General features: G+C 33.5%; 2 protein-coding genes across 7 annotated transcripts in view; one reads left to right on the forward strand and one right to left on the reverse strand.

The window, feature by feature from the left end:
- The window catches only part of LOC126758919 (sex-lethal homolog), a 63,100-nt gene that overhangs the window by 21,023 nt on the left and 21,156 nt on the right, over window positions 1-20,921 (reverse strand). For all 6 annotated transcript variants that reach the window (XM_050473371.1, XM_050473367.1, XM_050473372.1 and 3 more), the window contains exon 3: window positions 4,956-5,001. In XM_050473371.1, coding sequence (XP_050329328.1) covers window positions 4,956-5,001 — 46 coding nt within the window. The remainder of the gene's footprint in view (window positions 1-4,955; window positions 5,002-20,921) is intronic.
- LOC126758917 (gram-negative bacteria-binding protein 3-like) lies at window positions 17,514-19,251 on the forward strand. The gene has a single exon (XM_050473363.1). It carries the CDS (start codon window positions 17,633-17,635, stop codon window positions 19,109-19,111), a length of 1,479 nt encoding a protein of 492 aa, XP_050329320.1. The 5' UTR covers window positions 17,514-17,632; the 3' UTR covers window positions 19,112-19,251.

A 20,921-nucleotide genomic window follows, 5' to 3' on the forward strand; every position in this document is an offset into this window, starting at 1 on the left:
AGACATGTAGGTAATAAAATAATAACAAACAAATTAAGTAACAAAAAATGGCAAAACAATTAAATAAAATAAGATGAGACGAAAAATTAGATAAAAAGAAATAAGTGGAAATAAAAATAAATTATATGCCAAATATAAAAAAAATTCAACGAAAATAAAATAAACAAATAATAAAAATATTGTTACGTTATTTTGTAGAAGTAAAAACTCAAAAATTAAAAAAAAGATTATTTCATTAAAAAAAATACTGAAATTTGTATATGTAAGTCGTCAACCAAAAATATTGAAATATAAACTCTAAGCTGGAGAGTTCTGAACATTCAAAAAAAAAATTTTTGAAATTATAACACACTAACAAAAACTATTGGAAAATTTAAATATTAAATAATAAAATATCGTCATCTAAAATGCAAAACAACGTATCATCAAAAAAATAATTGAAAATCGTTGTCAGATATAATAACCAATATACAAGTATAACAATTTTATAACCAAACCTCAAATTTTGTTTCAATATGAGTGGTTTCTATTATATCGTTTTTCTTCACTTGTAAACTTATGAAAAATGATGTTGCGTTGTTTTGCATTTTAGGTGACGATATGTCTCTTAATTTCTGGTAAAATGAAAAAAGGACAGTAGCTATATAAAGAAAAATGTTTAAATATATTTTTGGTTAAACGCTTTACGCTCACATTTAATAGAAATTTTTGTAAAATTTTTAAAATTTCCATTAACTTTCTTCTCGAGTCGGGGCACACACAAAAAAGTTGATTTAAAAAATTATGTATAGTATATATTTTTGATATATTTTTTAAATTATTCATAGTTGTGTCGAACAGATTTGCTGCATAAGGAAATTGTACATAAATTGGAGTTGGAGTGGTTGTGAGTCTTTAGTGTAGCGGGTTAAGCAAATAAAATAAAATTAAAGTAATAAAGAAGAAGAATACATACACAATATAAAAATAGGAAATTTAACCCTAAAACGAGTCTCTTTAAACACACTCACTCTTTAAGTTATAAGTCACGCACAATTCTCCAATGAATTCTTAAGGATTTCAAATTTTATTTATGACCTACCGCTTGTGTTTCAAAACCTCTAACTGCTCTGTCTCTCTCTCTCGCCTAACGCTCCTCCAAAGCTTATGAAAATAAACACCCAAGATCCCAACTGTCAATAAAGCTTACTTGGCGAGTGTTTTCTTAGGTGAAATAAAACAAAAACCTTTTTATTTCACCGCCCACCTTGAGTCCACTTCAAAGACTTCAACAATGGAAGCTCACTGGCAGTATATGGCTCATTCACACATATCCAACTTTTCTCAACTGTTTGCTGACAATTTCATACATTAAAAATTAATAGGAAAGACAGAAGATAGCCAACGAAGTGCAAACAAAGTGACGGCGACTTGTATTATATGGGAGAGGGAAAGAGAGAGCGATGAAAGCGAATGTAGAGCGCGTGGCAGCAAAAGATCTACACCATTTGTACACAGGCTGTTTTAGTGGGTTATGTGTGTTGATGTGGTTTTGTGCGTGCGAGCGTGTATGTGGGTTAATACACGTGCGAACAGAAGAAAGTTTTATAAAGGAAGTCAAGTACAGAAAATGGCAAAGAATTCTGTGTACGCCAGTAGGTGTGCGCTTAGCAGTGTAAGGCACACAAATTAAACACGTACATATAGTATGTATGTTTATGTGGAATTCAGATTGAGTTGCGGTTGTGTGTTGATAATGTGAAATTTCGGTTACAGCATTAACACATAAAGCGAGAAAAATCTATAAACGTGTGAACATCGTATATACACATTTGAAATGTTATCAGGCAATTGCAGGACTCGCTAATAAACTTTCAGAAGCAGCCACGAGTTGCGACTTGCTGTTCAAAAATAAAGAAAAATAATGCAATATAAATGACCAGCGCACCAGCGCGAAATAAATAAATTTGTTACTTTCACAAAAGTATCTATAAAACAAATAAAGTAATCGAAAACAAAATAATCGATAAGTTTACACAAAATAAACGATGAATTTACGAAGTATAGTTGTTAAATTTGTACACTAATCGAAAAAACCCAAATAAAATAATCGATAAATTTACATAAAATAATCGATATTCACACATGATAACCGTAAATTTTGCACAAAATAACCGTTATAATTACACAGAATAATCGATGAATTTACATAAATTTCCACAAAATAATCGATAAATTTACATAAAATAATTGATAAAAATTACCGTTATAATTACACAGAATAATCGATGAATTTACATAAATTTCCACAAAATAAACGATAAATTTCCACAAAATAATCGATACATTCACCCAAAATATTCGATACATTCACACAAAATAATCGATACATTCACACAAAATAATTGATACATTCACACAAAATAATCGATACATTCACACAGAATAATCAATAAATTTACAAAAAACAATCGACGAATTTACAGAAACTATCGATAATTTACAAAAACCATCGATAATTTACACAAAATAATCGATTAATGATAAATTAAGAAAAATCAATCATCAAAGTAATAAAAATAATTGCCACAATATTTTACAAAATATCAATTTTTTAATCATCAAAAACAAAATCATGACTAAATTGCTCGCTAGCCCAGCCTCCCACCTTTTCTTTAAATTGAGCACTGCCTGCTATAACTTGTCTCTGAAATTCTCTCAGTGTAGCAGTGCTGTAAATGTGTGCCTTTGTGCAAAAGGTCCATGACATAATTTTTAGGGTATTTGGTTATAAGTTGACATTGAAAGTTTTTAGAACTTACTGAGTTTATTTTTTGAAATACTAACACACACACACACACAGGGTAACAAATTTTCGCATTTTCAAATACATATGTACACACACACAAACGTACAACAGAAAACTTAAAATGGTTGAGTGAAAAACATGTAATGAGGTAACAGACGACAACAACGAACGCACAGGACAGCAAGAGTACGGAGCAAGCGTGCTGCAATACACGCACACAAGTCGTAGATAATATGAGAGTGAAAGTGAAACTAAAAATGAAATTGAAAATGGATGGATGATGCAGGATACAAGCGCCGTTGTCTGCATATGTGATTATGCATGACTGTGTAGGTATTCCATATAGTAAGACCACATGTGACAATGTAGTGTGCAAAGTTTTCAACGAGTTCATATTGCACTTTGCGGCATTGTTGACACACACGCAAACAAAGAAAATACATTTTTGGAATTTAAGCAACAGCAATGTGTTAAAATGTGATAAATTACTACCCTTCCGTCAACAGCTGATTCGCTCAGCTGATTCAGACGACTGGACGTCGAAGAGTGTAAAACCTCAAATGATCAAAAAACCACTGGCAACCAGCGTTAAATGACAATAATTAAAGCTTATCACATTATTATTTCATGAGCGCCAAGAACACCCAACTTACTGCGAACAATTTGGGCAAGGAAAAATGTTTTCCTTTGCAAAATCTCCAAAAATATTTGCCTAAACTCCACCAGCAATCGGTTCACATTAAATAAATGAGGATTTTATCTACCAAATCTTCTATAAGCAATTAGTCTAATGTGCATTTTGCATGTCTCGTAAATATTTTACGTTAGATGGCAGCCACAAATCTTAACAAACACACACACACACTCACATATACCAAACCGGGTTGGCATAAACAGTTTTGCCACACAGTTATCGCCCTCCTTCAACGGCGTCAAATTCTATCGTACTCCCGACTGTGCAAGAAAAGCATAAAAGTGAAATGACGCACACGCACACACACACGCATACATACATGCGCACACAGCGGCGGGAAGCAACCGCCGAAGTTTGACACGAAATCCAAATCAACTTAATTTTCAGCCGTTAAGGCATGTTGTGGCGAGACCCATACCGCCAGCTGCCAATCGTGATTCCCAAGCAATGCGCAGTCTAACACAGCTGAGTCAAATGCCAAAAACGTGCGGAATGAAACCAACCAAAATAAACAGCACCACAACGTTATGAAGGTATGCTTGGAGGGGGAATAATGAGGAGGAATATGAAGTAAGTTCTGCAATGGCGATTGAAAAATATAATGAAAGTGAGAAATATTAAATAAAAAGTAGACTTTTTGCAGGAAATTTTCACGAAACTCTTTCCAATAATAACCAGATTTTTGATAAGTTTATAAAAAAAAAGTAAAGGAAATCGCGATTTATCGATAATTTAGTAATGTTATGGAAAATTCGTTAAAACACCGCAAACAAAAAATATCGGAAATTTAAAATAGTTATCGAATAAATAATAGTCTGTAAATCAACTTTTTTGTGTGTCTGTGTGTGTAAGCCGGCACTTTGTCGGATGGTTTACTGTACCGCTTTAGTTTTCTCTGTCATTATTTGTTGCACTATCGGTGTTGTTGTTTTGTTGTTATTGTTGTTGGTGATTGCATGATTGTTGAATCACAATTGTTTGTGGTTGTTATTGTTCTTGTTGCTAATGTGATTATTGTTTGCTAATTGTATTTTTTGTTGTTATTTGTACGTATGTATATGCTTCGTTGTTGTTTGTATGAAGCCGGTTTTATTGTTGTTGTTGTTGATATTTGCTAATTGTTTTATTTTGTAATGTGCTCGAAACTTTTATTTACTTGTGTGAGTGTTTTTTGTTTCGCACAAAATCGTTTTCACATTTTGCTCGAGTAGAAAACTTTATATGGAAAAGCGTGTGCCCCGATATGTATTTATATTTCTATTTCATTTAATTAATATACTATGTATTAGTATTTTGTTTTTTCTTTTGCTTAATTCAACTAAACGAATTTACTTAGAAACAAGATTGAAGTTTAGTTCTTTAGAAAATCAATAGGTTAGAGGTTTTTCTATTAAATTATACTTTTCATTGCTAAAAAAACTAAAAGAAAACTACAAAAAATTGCTACACATTTAGTATGAAAAGTATACGTACCATGCCGGAAGGTAGGGAATGGGACATGCCCCACCTACGCCCACCGCTGCAAAGAGAGAAGAGAGATTTCAAAGTTAATTTAAGATAAAATTATTTATTATTACTATACTTTCAAATAAGGGGTGAAAAATCAAATCCATAGAAAATAATCGATAAATCCAAAATATAAAAGATAAGTACGTAGAAGGAAACGATAAGTCCATATATACATATAATCGATCCGTAAAATAAATATATACATATGTACATAAATATTATTCATAAATAGATAAAAAAAGTTAGCGGTAAATTCATAACAATTATCAGTATATTCATAAAATAATACCGATAAAAATACATAAAATTATCAATGAATGCTTTAAATGAATGATAATTACATAAAATTATAGATAATTACATGAGAATTATCGATAAACACATCAACATCATCTGTAAATTTATAAAAATTGACGGTAATTAAATAAAATTCACACAAAATAATCGATAAATTTAAACAAAATTATGGAAAATTACAAAAAATCGATAAATTTAGACAAAATAATCGATTAATGATAAATTTTGAGAAAACAATCGTCAATGTATTAAAAAGTAATAATTGTCACAATATTTTACAAAATAACAATTTTTAATTATCGAAAAGTTGGACAAAACCATGACTAAACACATCGAAATTACCAGTAAATTAATAAAAATTGCTGGTAGATAAATAAAAATTATCGATAAATACATAAAAAATATTGGAGAATGCATAAAAATTGTCGATAAATATGTAAAATTGTCAATAAAAATGTAAAATTATCGATAAATACTAAAAAGTCTCGGAATTCAAAAATTATCGGTAAATATCTAAAAATTATCAATAAGCCCTTAAAAATAATTGAAAATTTCATTAAAAAAATGTATGTACATATAACCATATTCAATAAATTCATAAATATAACGGTATAAATCGCTATTTTTATTTTATAATCATAAATTTTCATTAAAATTATCGATATCTGGACAAAATCAATCATTAAAAAATCCGTATAAACAACCAACAAAGTCATTAAATATTCAGCATTTCCATAAAAATAGACGATATTTTCATTGCTGAACAGCTGGACTGTTGTCGATAATAAAATAATCGATATCATACATATACATATGTATTGTATATTAATTTAAAAAGAGGCATCACTTCCGTCGACATAATAGCTGTTTGTGGAACTTTATCTATAATAAAATAATCGATATTTATTTTAATTTAAAAAATTGTTAATTCCACAAAACAAATCATTATCTTATCATTAATCTATTGATCAATAAAAACTAATCGGTACCTCCGTGAAAAAATCGATATATTTACAAAATTAGCTGTAGTCCACGACGTTGTAAGATATTATTTATGATAAAATAACCGATATAATAAAACAATCGATTTAATATAAAAAAATCGATATAATAAATTAATCGATTCAATATAAAAAAATCAATATAATAAAATAATCGATTTAATATAAAAAATCGATATAATAAATTAATCGATGGAATAAAATAATCGAAAATAACAAAAAAGTATCCAAATTTACAAAACAGCAGCGAAAATTTAACGCATGTAATTAATATATCCACGATTTAAGCCACATTTCCAAGAAATTTTCAATGTTAACAATTAAATAATCGTATATGTTTTATGAAATATAGAATTTAATCAAAAAGTATTTATATTACATACTTCAGCATAGAGCCTTCAATAACACGAAAATCAAGTTAATATACATATTTTCGCTCAAAGTCAAAGTTTGGCAACCCTTCTAAAACCTTGCAACCTTTTGACAGCACATCTGCTGCCAGCTACAATATGAAACTGAATTTAGCGATACTTGTTTGCTCTTATCATTAAAGTGCCAGCGAAAATCTAAACCAACTTGCAACCATACTCCATGTAGAATACATAAACAAACAAAAATTCGCAACGCAAATACAGACGCCACGTCGTATCGCTTCTGTTGAGCTCTGTGTATTCGCCCAATGCCCACCACATACTCGCTTGGGAATTTAAATTGAGTTCTAAGCATACAACAAAATGTTGCTAAAAATAGTGCCACCCCACAATTTATGTATGCGGAGTGCCACAGAAAGCTTTATTTACCGGGGAAAATTATAAAAAATAAATAATGAAAAAAGAAAAAAAAGTGAAAGAAAAACAAATGACAGCACACAACTTTAATATTTAATATCAGCAATGGATGAAGGACAATGTTACACATGACAGCGGTGCGGATGAGGCGGTTGGCTACTTGTATATCTGCAGTTGCTATATACTTTCACACACGCACATCTACAAAAATGTTGTGAAAATAAGCAAAAATACACCCACATATTTTTTGTATTTTTTTTTTTTTTTTTTTTTTTGAGGTTAGCAAACTTTGGAGTACGAAAAATTTATTTCGACCAAAAAAAGAAAAGATTTGTATAATTATATGCAAGCATGTCATACGCAGCTGTATGTGTAGATGTGTAAGTAGTATTCAGCATTAAAGCACACACCATGGCGGCTAACGACTGAGGCCGAGCAGAATTAGTAGTAATGGCAAAAACACAAAAACAGCAAGATGTATAGATATATGTATGTATGTATGGATATGTGTATTTTTTTGTTTTTAGCCTACAAGTACACCTACAACGGCGCCAGACGCAGCAGACCATATGTACATATGCTGATAACTCACAGCTTAGAGAGACTAACCAACGCACACACATATGTATGTATACCGCCCGCTCTAGGAATTTGTATTTAAGCTTGCAGCTGGTAAATGTATAAAATATGTGCTTTTTGCTAAACATTTACAGTTACTCAAATACTTATGCATGTGCATTTGGATGAGCGTATACTTTTCTGTGTAAGTGTGTGTGAAAAATAGTATTTGCACTATGTCTGCCCAGTGTTGCTGTAGCCACATAAAAGTGTGGCGCGCACACAGGTGCCGAGGCACAAACATAGAAGCAAAATAAAAAAAATAATACAAACACATATGAGTTTTTACCTACAAATATTTACTTGCATAAGTAAAGGCGAGTGCAGCAGTCCGCATGCAAACAGTATTCGTAGTGGGTCAGCGCGCTCATACTTAAAGCAGGAGCAACATGATACAAAAAAAAAAAAGTGCAGTGCAGTGCACCGAGCCTTTAATACCCTTCACAGGTGCATTTCTTCCAACACAAAGGGGTATAAAAAATCTAATTTGATTTTGATCAGTCAGTTTATGCTGTAGCGGTCCGAACTGAACAATATGTTCGGAAATTGTAGCCTTGCCTTGGACAATAATGCATGTCAAATTTCGATAAATCCGATAAATCCATTAATATAATGGATAAATTCATAAAATAAATCAATAGATGCATAAAAATTATTGAAAAATAGATTAAAAAAATTACCGGTAAATTAATAAAAAAAAATATCGAAAAATACTTAAAACCATCGGCAAACACATGAAAATTATCGAAAAAAAAACATGAAATATACCGATGAACATGAAAATTATCGATAAACACATGCACATTATCGATAAACACATACAAATTATCGATAAACACATGAATATCGTCGATTAATTCATAATCAATCCCAGTAGATAAATAAAAATTATCGATAAATATGTAAAATTATTGATAAAACAATAAAATTGTCGATAAATACTAAAAAATAATCGGAATTCGTAAATGAGCTGCTTCTTGAAGAGAAAAAGACGTATGCAAAATTTTAAATCCATTTCTCAAAAACTAAGCGTGTATATTAGGGTGGGTCAAAAAAAATTTATTTATTTTTCACTTCGTACTCTGAGTTGATAGAATCTATAAGAAAGGCCTTCCCGTTACAACCAAGAGATTATACTTGGAGAGCCTTTCTTAGAAGTGTCTCTCAACCAATTTTTAAAGTACGAAGCGAAAAAAACAATCGATTTTTTGACAGCCAAACCGCCCTTAAATTTTCCTTTCAACTGAAAATGAGCATATGTGATGGATCTAAGGCTATACTTAATTTTTGCGCAGTACTTTATGCATTACCTAGGCAAACATATACTTATGTACATACGCATGCAGAGGTAACTAACGAATTTGCTATAACTCAATAAGACCTAATCCAATTCACAAGCGTAAATCCACTGAACGCTTAGCGGCGGCGCGACGACCACAGTGCCAAGCAAGCTAAGCTTATTAATCGTTAATCTCCACCACCACCACCATTTGAGGTCATTTTCAATAATGATAGCGAGGTCAGCAAACAAATGACAAATGGGAACACACGCACTGCGTGACCCCGCGCCGTGCACTCAAAAGCCTATGTGCGATGGAATAGCTGCTGCCGGTTGAGGGGTGAACGCTGCGACGACACTCATTGTCGGTTAGATGGCTGATCTGTTTTCGCAGACAATATGGAGACAAGTGGCGCCAGTTTGCCACAAAAAAAAAAAACAAAAATAATACCAAGGACACCCTTACACACTTCCGTTTGGTAGCGCATAATTTTTCATTTTTGACAGAATTTTGGCAGAGCAAGTTTTTTCTTCTATTTTTCTGACGCCGTCGAAGCGGTAAATGTGCACGCAGTAGTTGGCTGTGTACTGCCGAAATTTGGAAATGACAGCAATATGCGTACACAGCAAAAGGTGGCGCGTTTTTAGCACGTATGCTGGTGTGGAAGCACACGCGTTTGCATGAGTAATTCGTTTACGTAGAATTTTTCGGTTGTGTTTCGGTGGCAAATCACAAATTGCTTTTTTTATTTTTCATGGGTTTTTAAAATTTTTAATGTTTGGCAAAGTTAGCCGACCTCAAATTTATTTTATGGATGCATAATCTAATTTGGAAGCACTGAGTAAAGAAATGAGCACATTGCTACCGATTGGCAGCTAATGGCTACCATAAAAAAATTAGCGCTAAGCATAATAATTACGCGCAAACATACATAGAAATGTATAAAAAATGAAGCAAAGAGATCAGTGAAACACGACGTATGAGCAACTAAAATTAGTTCATGGCCTAAAACAGTTGAGCGGCACTGCGTATGAGTAACTATTTTGACACCTGCGTTTTTTTCACCAAAATGCGGCAAATTACGTACATATATGTACATACATACATACATACTTTAAAATACTGTTCAAAAATCTGCTAATTTCAAGAGTAATACAAAAAAACATGTTTTAAATTGCAATAAGCGCTACAGAAATAATAAATAAGAATGTTCGTGTTCAAATATTCAACATATTTACCTATTATATGTAGTTATACATTTGCTCCTATAAATATAATACATACATATGTATATTTATATATATGTAAACCTCTATTTCTTTCGAATGCCATTGAAATGCCATCACTAGGTCAACTGACTGAGCGCTCATAATACACAGCTTGCCGCCTGGCTGTCTGTCCATATGTCTGCCACGCTAACAGCACTGCTCGGCTCTAGTAGTTTTATGTGTATACGTTTGCGCGTGTTTGTGCGTTTCTGCCGTCGACTCGTGGCAGATTTGCTCAAACATTTGCAGAATGTGCTATATTTTTAAAGCAAAGTAGAGCAGGAGATGCGGACACGTACACTTCAATGCCCGGGAAATATCGCAAAAATAAATACGCGCATGCAAATTTAATTTGTAACAATTTTACATTTCCACAAATGGATCCGCAAATGGAAGACACGGGATCCCGAATTTTTTCGGGATTATAATAAAATAAAATTATTAACATATTTATTCGATGCAGCACAATTTTACATTTCGGGATTTCGGGATCCACAAATAGCAGACACGGCATCCCGAATTTTTTCGGGATTATAATAGAATAAGATTATTAAGATGTTTGGAAACAAAATTTGTTCGATGCAGTCAATAAAAATGGTGAAACAGTGGCATCACCCAACACAGTTTTTGATACCTAACGGCTTATAAGCAATTTATATTGATAAAACCAAGAAAAAACGGCTGCACTGAAGCCACATTATCCTTAACAGATGCTTATCTTCGGCCAGTTTGTATGGCATACTATAGAGGTCCAATTTGAACAATATGTTCGGAGATTGTAGAGTAGCCTTGGACAATAAATCATGCCACATTTCGTGAAGATGTCTTGCCGAGTAAAAAAGTTTTCATTACAAATTATTTTTTTTGGTTAAATGAAACTCAAAATCTCAACTTTCCAACACCATATGTATATACGTGTATGTTGGTAGCACTGGAGATATACGACTGCAACCACTTCTATTGACAAAATACGAAAATACTTTTTCGACAACGCAATATATCATTATAAAGCAAACTGAAAAGTGATATTGATTGTACTTATCTAGAAATGAGGGAATTGCATCACATAAAATATAAAACTTTTAAATATTAATGCAAAAATGTTGCAAAAAAATGTGCAAATCAAAATTTCTCGGTACGCAAAACGTTGAAAACAAATAAAAAAATTACTTAAATAAGCAAATGCGGAAAAGCAATGGACACATAATTGCTTTGCTGGCGCATTACTGATTGATTTCAGGCATTTTCAACTCGAGAACACAAAAGCAAGAATGAAATCACTTTCAGAATTACGGGCTCAATGCTGTGCCTTTACAATTTTATCGGCAAAAACTTCCACTTCGTTACAATGATTAAGTAGGCAATGCGTAAGCGATTAAAAACCCTTTGTAAACTGTGCACACTCACGTGAGAATGCCTGACAGCAAGGGAACTGATTGTTGCCGACCATTCAACAGTTGTGCGACAGTAAAAGTTTATTTCGATTTTGCAACTATGTATATGCCTTATTGATGTGCTGTGCCGTCGCCGTTTTTACCTTCAAACGATCAACTAGTAGTGCAGCAATCAGGCATGCAGTCATCCCGAGTATATGCAGCATTGCATTTCACTTTTGTGATTGTGCCAGAGGCACTAAACCAAGCATTCACTCAGCATGGCCCCCATCTTTCAGCTTTTGTTTTGCAATATTTCCGGTTATGGTTGTTATTGTCTCGTATGTCATTGTCACAATTTCTGCTTCTTCAATATAAATTTAAAAATGCTCGCACAAGCGTTACGCTGTCGGTGAACCTGCTAAGACGACATACATATGTATGTCCTCGAATTGTCGTACGTACGAAAGGGTGGGTGCATCGGTAATGTGGTGCATGTCACCAAATCAGCGCTGAATATGTATGTAGTCTTGTATATCATGCGAAAATGCCTTACTACGCGCGAGAAAAGCAATGGAAACCGCTGTAAATATACGCAAAAGGCCAACATTCGCAGATAATGAAATTGGAAATGGCGCGGTAAGTTCAAAATGTCGTCAAAAGGCAAGATAATGCAATAGCGCAAAAAATTAAGCAAGTACTGGAAAATGCAGCACTGGCAAAAGAGATAGTGATGAGTGGAGGCCAAAGTCAAAGAATGAACCCAAGTTGATGGTTTGCGTACAAAAATATTGCGGTAAAATACACAATAAGACAATTGATTGCTCACTGGAAGCAAAACTGTGTATACGAAACATAAAGTCACAACTTATGGACAGACAGGTCTCAGAATCGAAAAAAGTCAAACTATCGCTTATATGGTACCAAATACCATATATCGATTAAAATCGTGCAAATTTTAACTGAATCGAAGTAGTGTGTAATCATTGCGAAATGATATCTGGCTTTCTAAACTCTCCCCGCTTAAACGATTCGTCGAACTTATGAAAAATCATAACGCTTGTAATAAATACTTTTAATATTTCATCTTATCCTCTCTTGGTATGTACCTTTTGAAATAGATACCTCAGAATGCGATAAATTCAACATTTCTGATTCCATGCCTCCTTTCTTAAGCATGAAAATAATTATTTTCACTTTCAACACCGCCCTGCCCAAGTATTGATATAGCCGGCCGAAAAATGTCCTACACTTAAAAACTTCGCGCGACCTTCCGTATCCTTAGGGTTTATTTACCTCGTTTGCCAACTTGCTACGTTTTAATTCAATTTGTTACAAGTATAAATGGCATTTGGACGTGCTGAAAGGGAGACACTTGCGCGCAAACAGATCTATTTCCCTTTGGGGAATTATGTATGTGAGTCGCATCGGTAAGTGGTTAAACGCGGCGACAAAATGTAAGATGAATTCGTTGGTCATTTATCAGTAGAGGCTTACAAGAGCAAAGGAAAATTGGTTGTATGAGAAGCGAAAAAAATTTACAATTAGAAAAAAAATTAATCACTAATTAAAACAAAAAAATTTAAAAATTATATAAATTAAACAAAAATTATTTAATTCAAAAAATTATGTTAATTAAAAAAATTTAATTTAAAAAAATTATGCTAGTTAAAAAATTTATTTTAAAAAATTATGCTAATTAAAAAAATTTAATTTAAAAAATTATGTTAATTAAAAAATTTTTTAAAATTTTAATTTAAAAAAATTAAAAGAATTATTTTATTTCACAAATTTTTTAGTTAAAAAAAATCAAATGTAAAAAATTTAAAAATAAAAAAACAATTTTTGTAGTACAATATGGTTAGGCATCAAATTAAAACAAATATGTATTATTGATTAATTAAAAAAATTTAATTTAAAAAAATTTTGTATTTCAAATTTTAAATTTAAAAAATTAAAAAAATATTTTATTTAAAAAATTTTTTTAATTAAAAAAAAACCAAATATAAAAAATTATTTTTATAGTACAGTATGATAAGACAACAAATTACAACAAATATTATTGATTAATTTAAAAAATTATGCTAATTAAAAAAAAATTTTAATTTCAAATTTTAAACTTAAAAAATTAAAACAGTTATTTTATTTAAAAAAAAATTAAATTAAAAACAAATAAAATATAAAGAATTAAAAAATATATACATACATACATATAATACATATAAATCATTAAGAAATATACATATGTATATAAAACATTAAAAAAAATAAATATAAGAATTTAAAAAATAAAAAAAATATTTAATAAAATAAATTTTAATTTAAAAAATTATGACAATAATTTTTTTTTTTTTTAACTTAAAAAATTAAATTTAAACAAATAAAAAAATTTAAAAATTAAAAAAAAAAAATATTTTTTTAATTGTTTAATTAAAAAAAATCAAATATAAAAAATTAACAAATATATATAAAACATTACAAAAATAAATACAGGAAATTAAAAAATATGTATATTTTATACACATTTATTTTTATACTATAGTATGGTAAGACAAAAAATTAAAAAAAATATTATTGATTAATTACGTGTAAATTGAATTGATTTGTATTATTATATAGTTTTGTTTTTCAACATAAAAAACTGTATAAGCTGTATAAACACTCGACATGGTCAAAGTTATCGATTTTCGATAATATGTAATTTGTATTAGTTAATAGTTGTACAATTTGTTTTTACAAACTTAAAAATAGTTTGAAAAGCTATACGAGTTACTGTGCAAACACTCATAAAAAAGCGAATGATATAACGCATGATAGATTTGATATGAGCACAGTAATCGATTTTCGATAATTCTAAATATGTATGTAAGTGAATACCAAATGACCGTACCCGACAATTAAGGTGATAGAACGTACAATCAGTAAATATTTTTGCCATAAAAAGGGTTCACTAGCACGAGCACACGCAAAGCATTTCGAATAAACTAAATTGATACCGGGATTAAAATGAAAGTGGGGTTCTACAAAGTAGAAGGCTTAAACAGCAAATAAACTATACTAAAGCTGATATAGAGTGTGCAGGAAACCAGTGATAAAATAAGTAATAAAGTATAGTATAAAGGGATAAAAAATTAATCCAATGCAAAAAGGTGGCGCCGCAAAAAGTCACGAGCCGCAAGTGTTTTACTTAATGCGCCAAATGAGTCCTTTGCTTGTTGGCCACGATGTCTGTAATGTCTGTGTATTTTCTAGGCCAGAAACTTCTAATTGAATTGTTAGATTTTTGGCTTTTATTTTTCTGCCTTTTTGGCAATACACTAGTAACCTTTTTGCGCTTAAACCGTTAACCCGTTAACTCTTGCATACTTTTTCAACACTTTTTTGCTGTCATTTCACACTCATACCACTGCGTTTGCACTGCTTTATATGTAGCTCATGGCATGGCATTTTCAGTGGCGTCAGCCTGGCAACATTTGCATTTTTGTCGCTGTCGGCACCGATTTGGCTACACAACTCGAAATGAATCGGACGGACACTTGTTTCTTTTTGCCTGCTAAAATTATCCCATGAAATGCAGGAAAAATGAAATTTATATTTCTTTATTTAGATTTGGACAGTCAGTGTAAAGTGGCATGAAAACAATAACAAAACATAAATTGAAATACAAATGGAAAAAACAGTTAGGAGTGACAAATTTCCAAAATTCGTATACACGAAAAAATTGCATGGTGCGCGTATTTTTGGCGCTTTACCAACACAAACGTATGTAGGTTGGCGTTCAATGCGTCAAGGATCAAATAGCGCCAATTCGGCGTGCGACCGTCTTTTCCTCAAAGGTTACAGACAAATAGTTAAAAAGTTCAAATTGGAAATCACGTGCCAAAAGCAGCAGATCTATATCCTTGAAGGTCAACACAAGTGTGCGTAAATCATTTGTATTTGCTGCCAAAGTGGCGAAAGCGAAATTATAAAAATCTCTATGTACTTGAGCGCACTAAATCATTTTCGAAGAATACACGCATAAGCAGAAAATAAGAAGTATGTATAAAAGGGAGGGTGTTTAGGAGTAATTCCGTCACGCCTGAAACTGCTGACTTTTGATATTAGGTTAGTTTGGGTCGTAGGGTTGACCTAATTGATAGATCTCACTTGAAAAGCTGTGCAGTTCGTTGCGCTTTTCTGAAGACCCAAAAACACAAAATCACCTCAAAATGGTTCACCAGATACTCATAAATCGGCGCAGCGTTGAGCTTACTACTAATTTCTTAAGGCGGTTAATATCAATCCCAGCCACTTGGCTAGGTTCGCCGAAGGTGTGTCAACCAAGATATTTCAATTTGAGTCTGGGAAAAGCCAGCGAAAAGAAGGCGATAAAATGATTCCACCTCGACTTCCTCCATACAGCTTTGGAAAAGAGCATCCGACAAAATATTTAGTTGCGCCGTGTGTGAAACCATTGGACAGTGTCCAAACAGAGCACCTGCAGTTGCGACGAAATTGGCTTTGTAAAGCGAAAGTAGCTCAGAGCAGCTGTTGAGGATCAAAATTTGGGCCAAAAGGATGAAAGGAGTTCTGGTTGTTCACCAGCGCTTGCCGAGCGCACGTGAGGTCAATAGCTCTAGAACTAGAACGCAAGCAAACAACGGAGATAAAACTGGGGTAAGAGTGCCCTCCCTAGCAAGCTCATCAGCTTTGAAATTTCCGACGTATAAGCTTTGAAGCCAAAGAACATCCGTTTGAAGGCGAACTAAAGGGAGAAGACGAAACATCCCCTCCGCTGGGTTGTGCGCTAGGTTTGGGACCCGCCACCTAAAAAACGCACCCAATGAAAAATAACAATCATCCTCGGATGAAGAACCCTCCTTTTGATGACAATCATTGCCACTCATTATTCCCGTCCTGCTATAAGGTGCAGATGCTTGAACGATAACTACGTCTGATGAGTCGACGTTACGAGTTTTCGAGAGAAAGGTTCTGAGAAGGATTTATGGTCCTTTGCGCGTCGGCCACGGCGAATATCGCATTCGATTGAACGATGGATGAGCTGTGTGAGATATACGACGCCATTGACATAGTTCAACGAATTAAAAGACAGCAGCTCCGCTGGCTAGGTTATGTTGTCCGAACGGACGAAAACACTTCAGCTCTGAAAACATTCGACGCAGTACCCGCCGAGGAAAACAGAGGAAGAGCTCCACTTCGTTGGAAAGACCAGGTGGAGAAGGACCTGGCTTCGTTTGGAATCTCCAATTGGCGCCACCTTGCGAAAAGAAAAAATGACTGGAGCGCTATTGTTGGTTATAATCGCGTAAGCGGTGTCTACAACAGTAAAGAAGGAGAATAAGATTTAACTGTGCACCCTAACAAGTCTAATACTGAATAAGTTTGGTGCTATTGCTAATGAGGTCTGCACTGCTTGACTAGCTTTGATTACACAGTCAACGAGCTCAAAGCCAGTCAATTAGTTATTATTCTATTATATTAGAATCAATTAGTTTTCTTAGAAATTTTCATAGTTTTTGATTGCAATCAAGTGTATTTACATATAAACGCATATAAAAAGAATCTCGTAACGCGCAGTTCAGCTACCCGGTTTAAAGCGTGGCGCCGGTATCGAGCTTATGAGCAAAAGCTAAACTATAAATGCTTACACAGTAAATTCAAAAGAAAATATAAGCATGTTTCTCAAACGCAAAACGAATGCAATTTAAACATGCGAGAATGTGAAGAGCTTACAGGCACTTATGCACGCTCTTCTCTTCTCTCTCTTTGTATGATCAGCATATGGGGTTTTCCTATCGTAAACTGGTTTGCGTTCATTATTTATTATTAATACAATTATCAGCAATGTGCGCTACGCCAAAATAAAATTATCAGCGCAAATGTCAGCTTCATATTGTCGAGCTCGACTTGGAGCCGTTACAGTTTGTTAGAAGACGTGCGCGAGACAGCAGTACGACAACACGTTCCGTCAATTGAATTCACACGGAGATTCGCTGAGAAATATAATTACAAAATGCAGCGCCGATTGTTAGTGTTTGCTGTGTGCTGCTATATCGTAGCCGCCGTGTACGCAATACCACCCTATGAGGTGCCGAAGGCTAAAATAGATGTCTACGCCAAAGGTTTTGAGGTCTCCATACCCGATGAGGAGGGCATAACACTTTTCGCCTTTCATGGTAAACTTAATGAGGAGATGAATGGTTTGGAGGCCGGCACTTGGGCGAGAGACATAACAAAGGCGAAAAACGGACGTTGGACTTTTCGTGATCCGAACACAAAGTTGAAACTCGGCGATACGCTCTACTACTGGACCTATGTGATCTACAATGGTTTGGGTTATCGTGAGGATGATGGCGTTTTTGTGGTGAATGAATATGCCACACCCAAAGTTAATACTGGCGACGATACAAAACAGGGTGGCGCTGGTTTATTAGATGTACGCAGTGGCAGCAGCTGCCAAAAAACGCCGTCGCGCCGTAATGGTTTAGAAATGCGTTGTGCTAATCAACTGTTATTCGATGATGACTTTAACGGCTCGCGCTTGGACAAGAATAAGTGGAGCGTAGAGCGACGATTCCCCACAAAACCTGACTATGAATATAACTTATACTTGGACGATGCAACCGATGTATTGCAAGTGGGCAACGGCATGGTGACCATAAAACCAAAATTGACGGACCGTCATTTCCAGCAACACGCGAAACCATTACATGCTAAATATGACCTCGGCGAAACTTGTACAGGCGGTCAAGGCAGTGAGGAGTGTGTGCGCGATGGTGCAGCCACAGCGTATATATCAATACCGCCCTTCATTACCGCACAGTTCTCAACTAAAGGTCAATTCTCCTTCAAATACGGACGCATTGAGATACGCGCCAGGTTGCCACGCGCCAACTGGGTCTTCCCGCAACTATGGCTACAGCCGGTTAACGAAAAATATGGTGCCGATCAGTATCAGTCGGGACAAATGCGCATCGCCTTTAGCTATGTAAACGATACACAAATGCAACTCTTTGGCGGTTTGATCGTGAATGCGAATGATAAGTGGCGTTATGAGAAAATGTGCGAATTCCCAGACACAGCTATTTTCAATTTGGGCAACGATTTTCATACATACAAACTGGTGTGGACTGAGAACGAAATTTCGGTGGCTGTGGACAATCAAAACTATTGTACTTTCAATCCCGTTAAGGATGGCGTCATAGCCGATATGTTCAAAGACGGTGAAGAGCTGCCGAACAAAGGTTTGCTGCAGAAGGGTGGTAAATTGGCGCCGTTCGATGAGGAATTCTACATCACCATGGGTTATGGCATCGGTGGCGTACACGATTTTAGCGATAATTTATATGGCTGGAAGCCGGAGAAACCTTGGGGCAATACAAATCCACGCGGCATGGGCTCGTTATTTAAACAAGTGAAAGCTTTGAATTTTGATCGCTGGATATCCAGCGGGGATATGGTTATTGATTTTGTGAAAGTCTATTCTATATAAATTTCGATGAAAATTTTTCAGTATAACGATGAGATGTGATATTGATTTGTTGGTATGAGTGGTTGTATTTAAAATAAGAGTTTATGAATAAAATTTTTGTATGAAAATTAAACTAATAAAATCTTTATATATAAAAAGTATGTGTCACGTTGTTTGTCCACGATGGACTTCTAAACTACTGAACCGATTGTAGCAAAATTTAGCACACTGTGTCCAGTTCGAACCGACTTAGAAGATAGGCTAGATATTTTCAATGTATTGAATAGCTTACTATATGAATAATAGTATAAAATGTATACACAGCAACGTGTGGCCGGATTCACTAATAATTAATAAAATAACTTGCCTATGTTTTGATAAATAATGGCAGCTACGTGGCAAAAGGGCTTGCAATTTTAGTTCACATTAGCTGAAAAGTAAACGCCAGGGTAGCGTTTATCCAAGAATGGAACAAAGAACAGGTTTTGAGAAAAACCACAGGCATTGTGGTCTTTTGGCAAATTGGTCTGTGGCAAATTGTTTCGAGAGCGAGTTTTTTAACTCTCAAGACTTGATATTCGCGGTTGATTTTAGTAAATATTCTCTTAGCATCACTAAAAATAACTCAAGAGCTGTTAATATAGCAAAGAGCAGCAAACCGGTCGGGTTAATAGCCGCTTTTCAGTTGGTTTTACAAAGGCAGTCGCGTTGCATGTATTTTATTAATATTATATATGCAAAAAAGACACATATTTAAAATTTTTTAATTTTTTTTAAATTTTTTTTTTTATTTTTTTTTAATTTTTTTTAAATTTTGTTTAATTTTTTTTTTAATTAAATTTTTTTTAAACACATTTTTCTTTGCGTAATTTTGTTATTTTTTAACTAAAACTTTTCTGGGTGAACTTAATTTGCACGCTTTGACTTGCTTGCATTTAAAAGCAAGTTTTTGCTGCGTAATACTTTGCAAAGCTTTGATAAAATCGCTTTTGAATAACCGGTTGTCATGTTTATGTTTAACTTCATATTTTTTATGTGTGGAGAAATAAAGAAATAATGTGAGTTTTATTACGTCTCTTGACAGAATAAATCGCAGCTTTAAATGTCAAAGCGTTACATTGCATCTAAACCTGTTCGTGAGATTTCATTAAGAAGTGGCTTTAAAACTGTTCGATTGTTATTATTGTAAGAAAAATAAATTTTTAAATACTGCACGGACTAGCGATATTAGTAAACATCATATTTATCGATTTCATGCACAAATATTGGGTAGTCGAAAAAGTCTTTTCGTATTTCTAATTAAACTTCAATTTTTTTTATATTTATAATAATAAATAAATAAACAAATATGTACCACTTTTTGCCATTTTTCCGCTAGAGACATTATTCCATCAATGTAAAACTTTCATCAGTGTAAATCGAAATTTTGAAATTTCCAGAACGGAGCGAGCGAACCATTGTTGTGCTACACGAACAGATACAGCATCGTCTCCGTCAACTCCTTTAATTTCATTGGCTGCTTGCGTAGCATTTTTCCCTTTTTTATACAAAAATTTCAAAATAAAGCGAATTTCTTCATTATTTTCCCGCATTTTTGAACAGCTGAAATTTTTTGCCAACTTCCCCGAATTTTTTGGTTAAATGAAGCTTAAAATCTCAGCTTTCCAACACTAGTATATAGCATGACACAATGTGATTGGTAGCATTGGAGATAAACGACTGCAACGACATCTATTGACAAAATGCGAAAAGACTTTTTCGACTACCCAATACTTTGGAGATTTTAAATATTTTCATAACTAATTTTTTTAAGCCGAGCTTTCAAACTTTA

This window comes from Bactrocera neohumeralis, chromosome 5 (genome assembly GCF_024586455.1).
Source record: "Bactrocera neohumeralis isolate Rockhampton chromosome 5, APGP_CSIRO_Bneo_wtdbg2-racon-allhic-juicebox.fasta_v2, whole genome shotgun sequence".
NCBI classification, from domain to species: Eukaryota; Metazoa; Arthropoda; class Insecta; order Diptera; family Tephritidae; genus Bactrocera; species Bactrocera neohumeralis.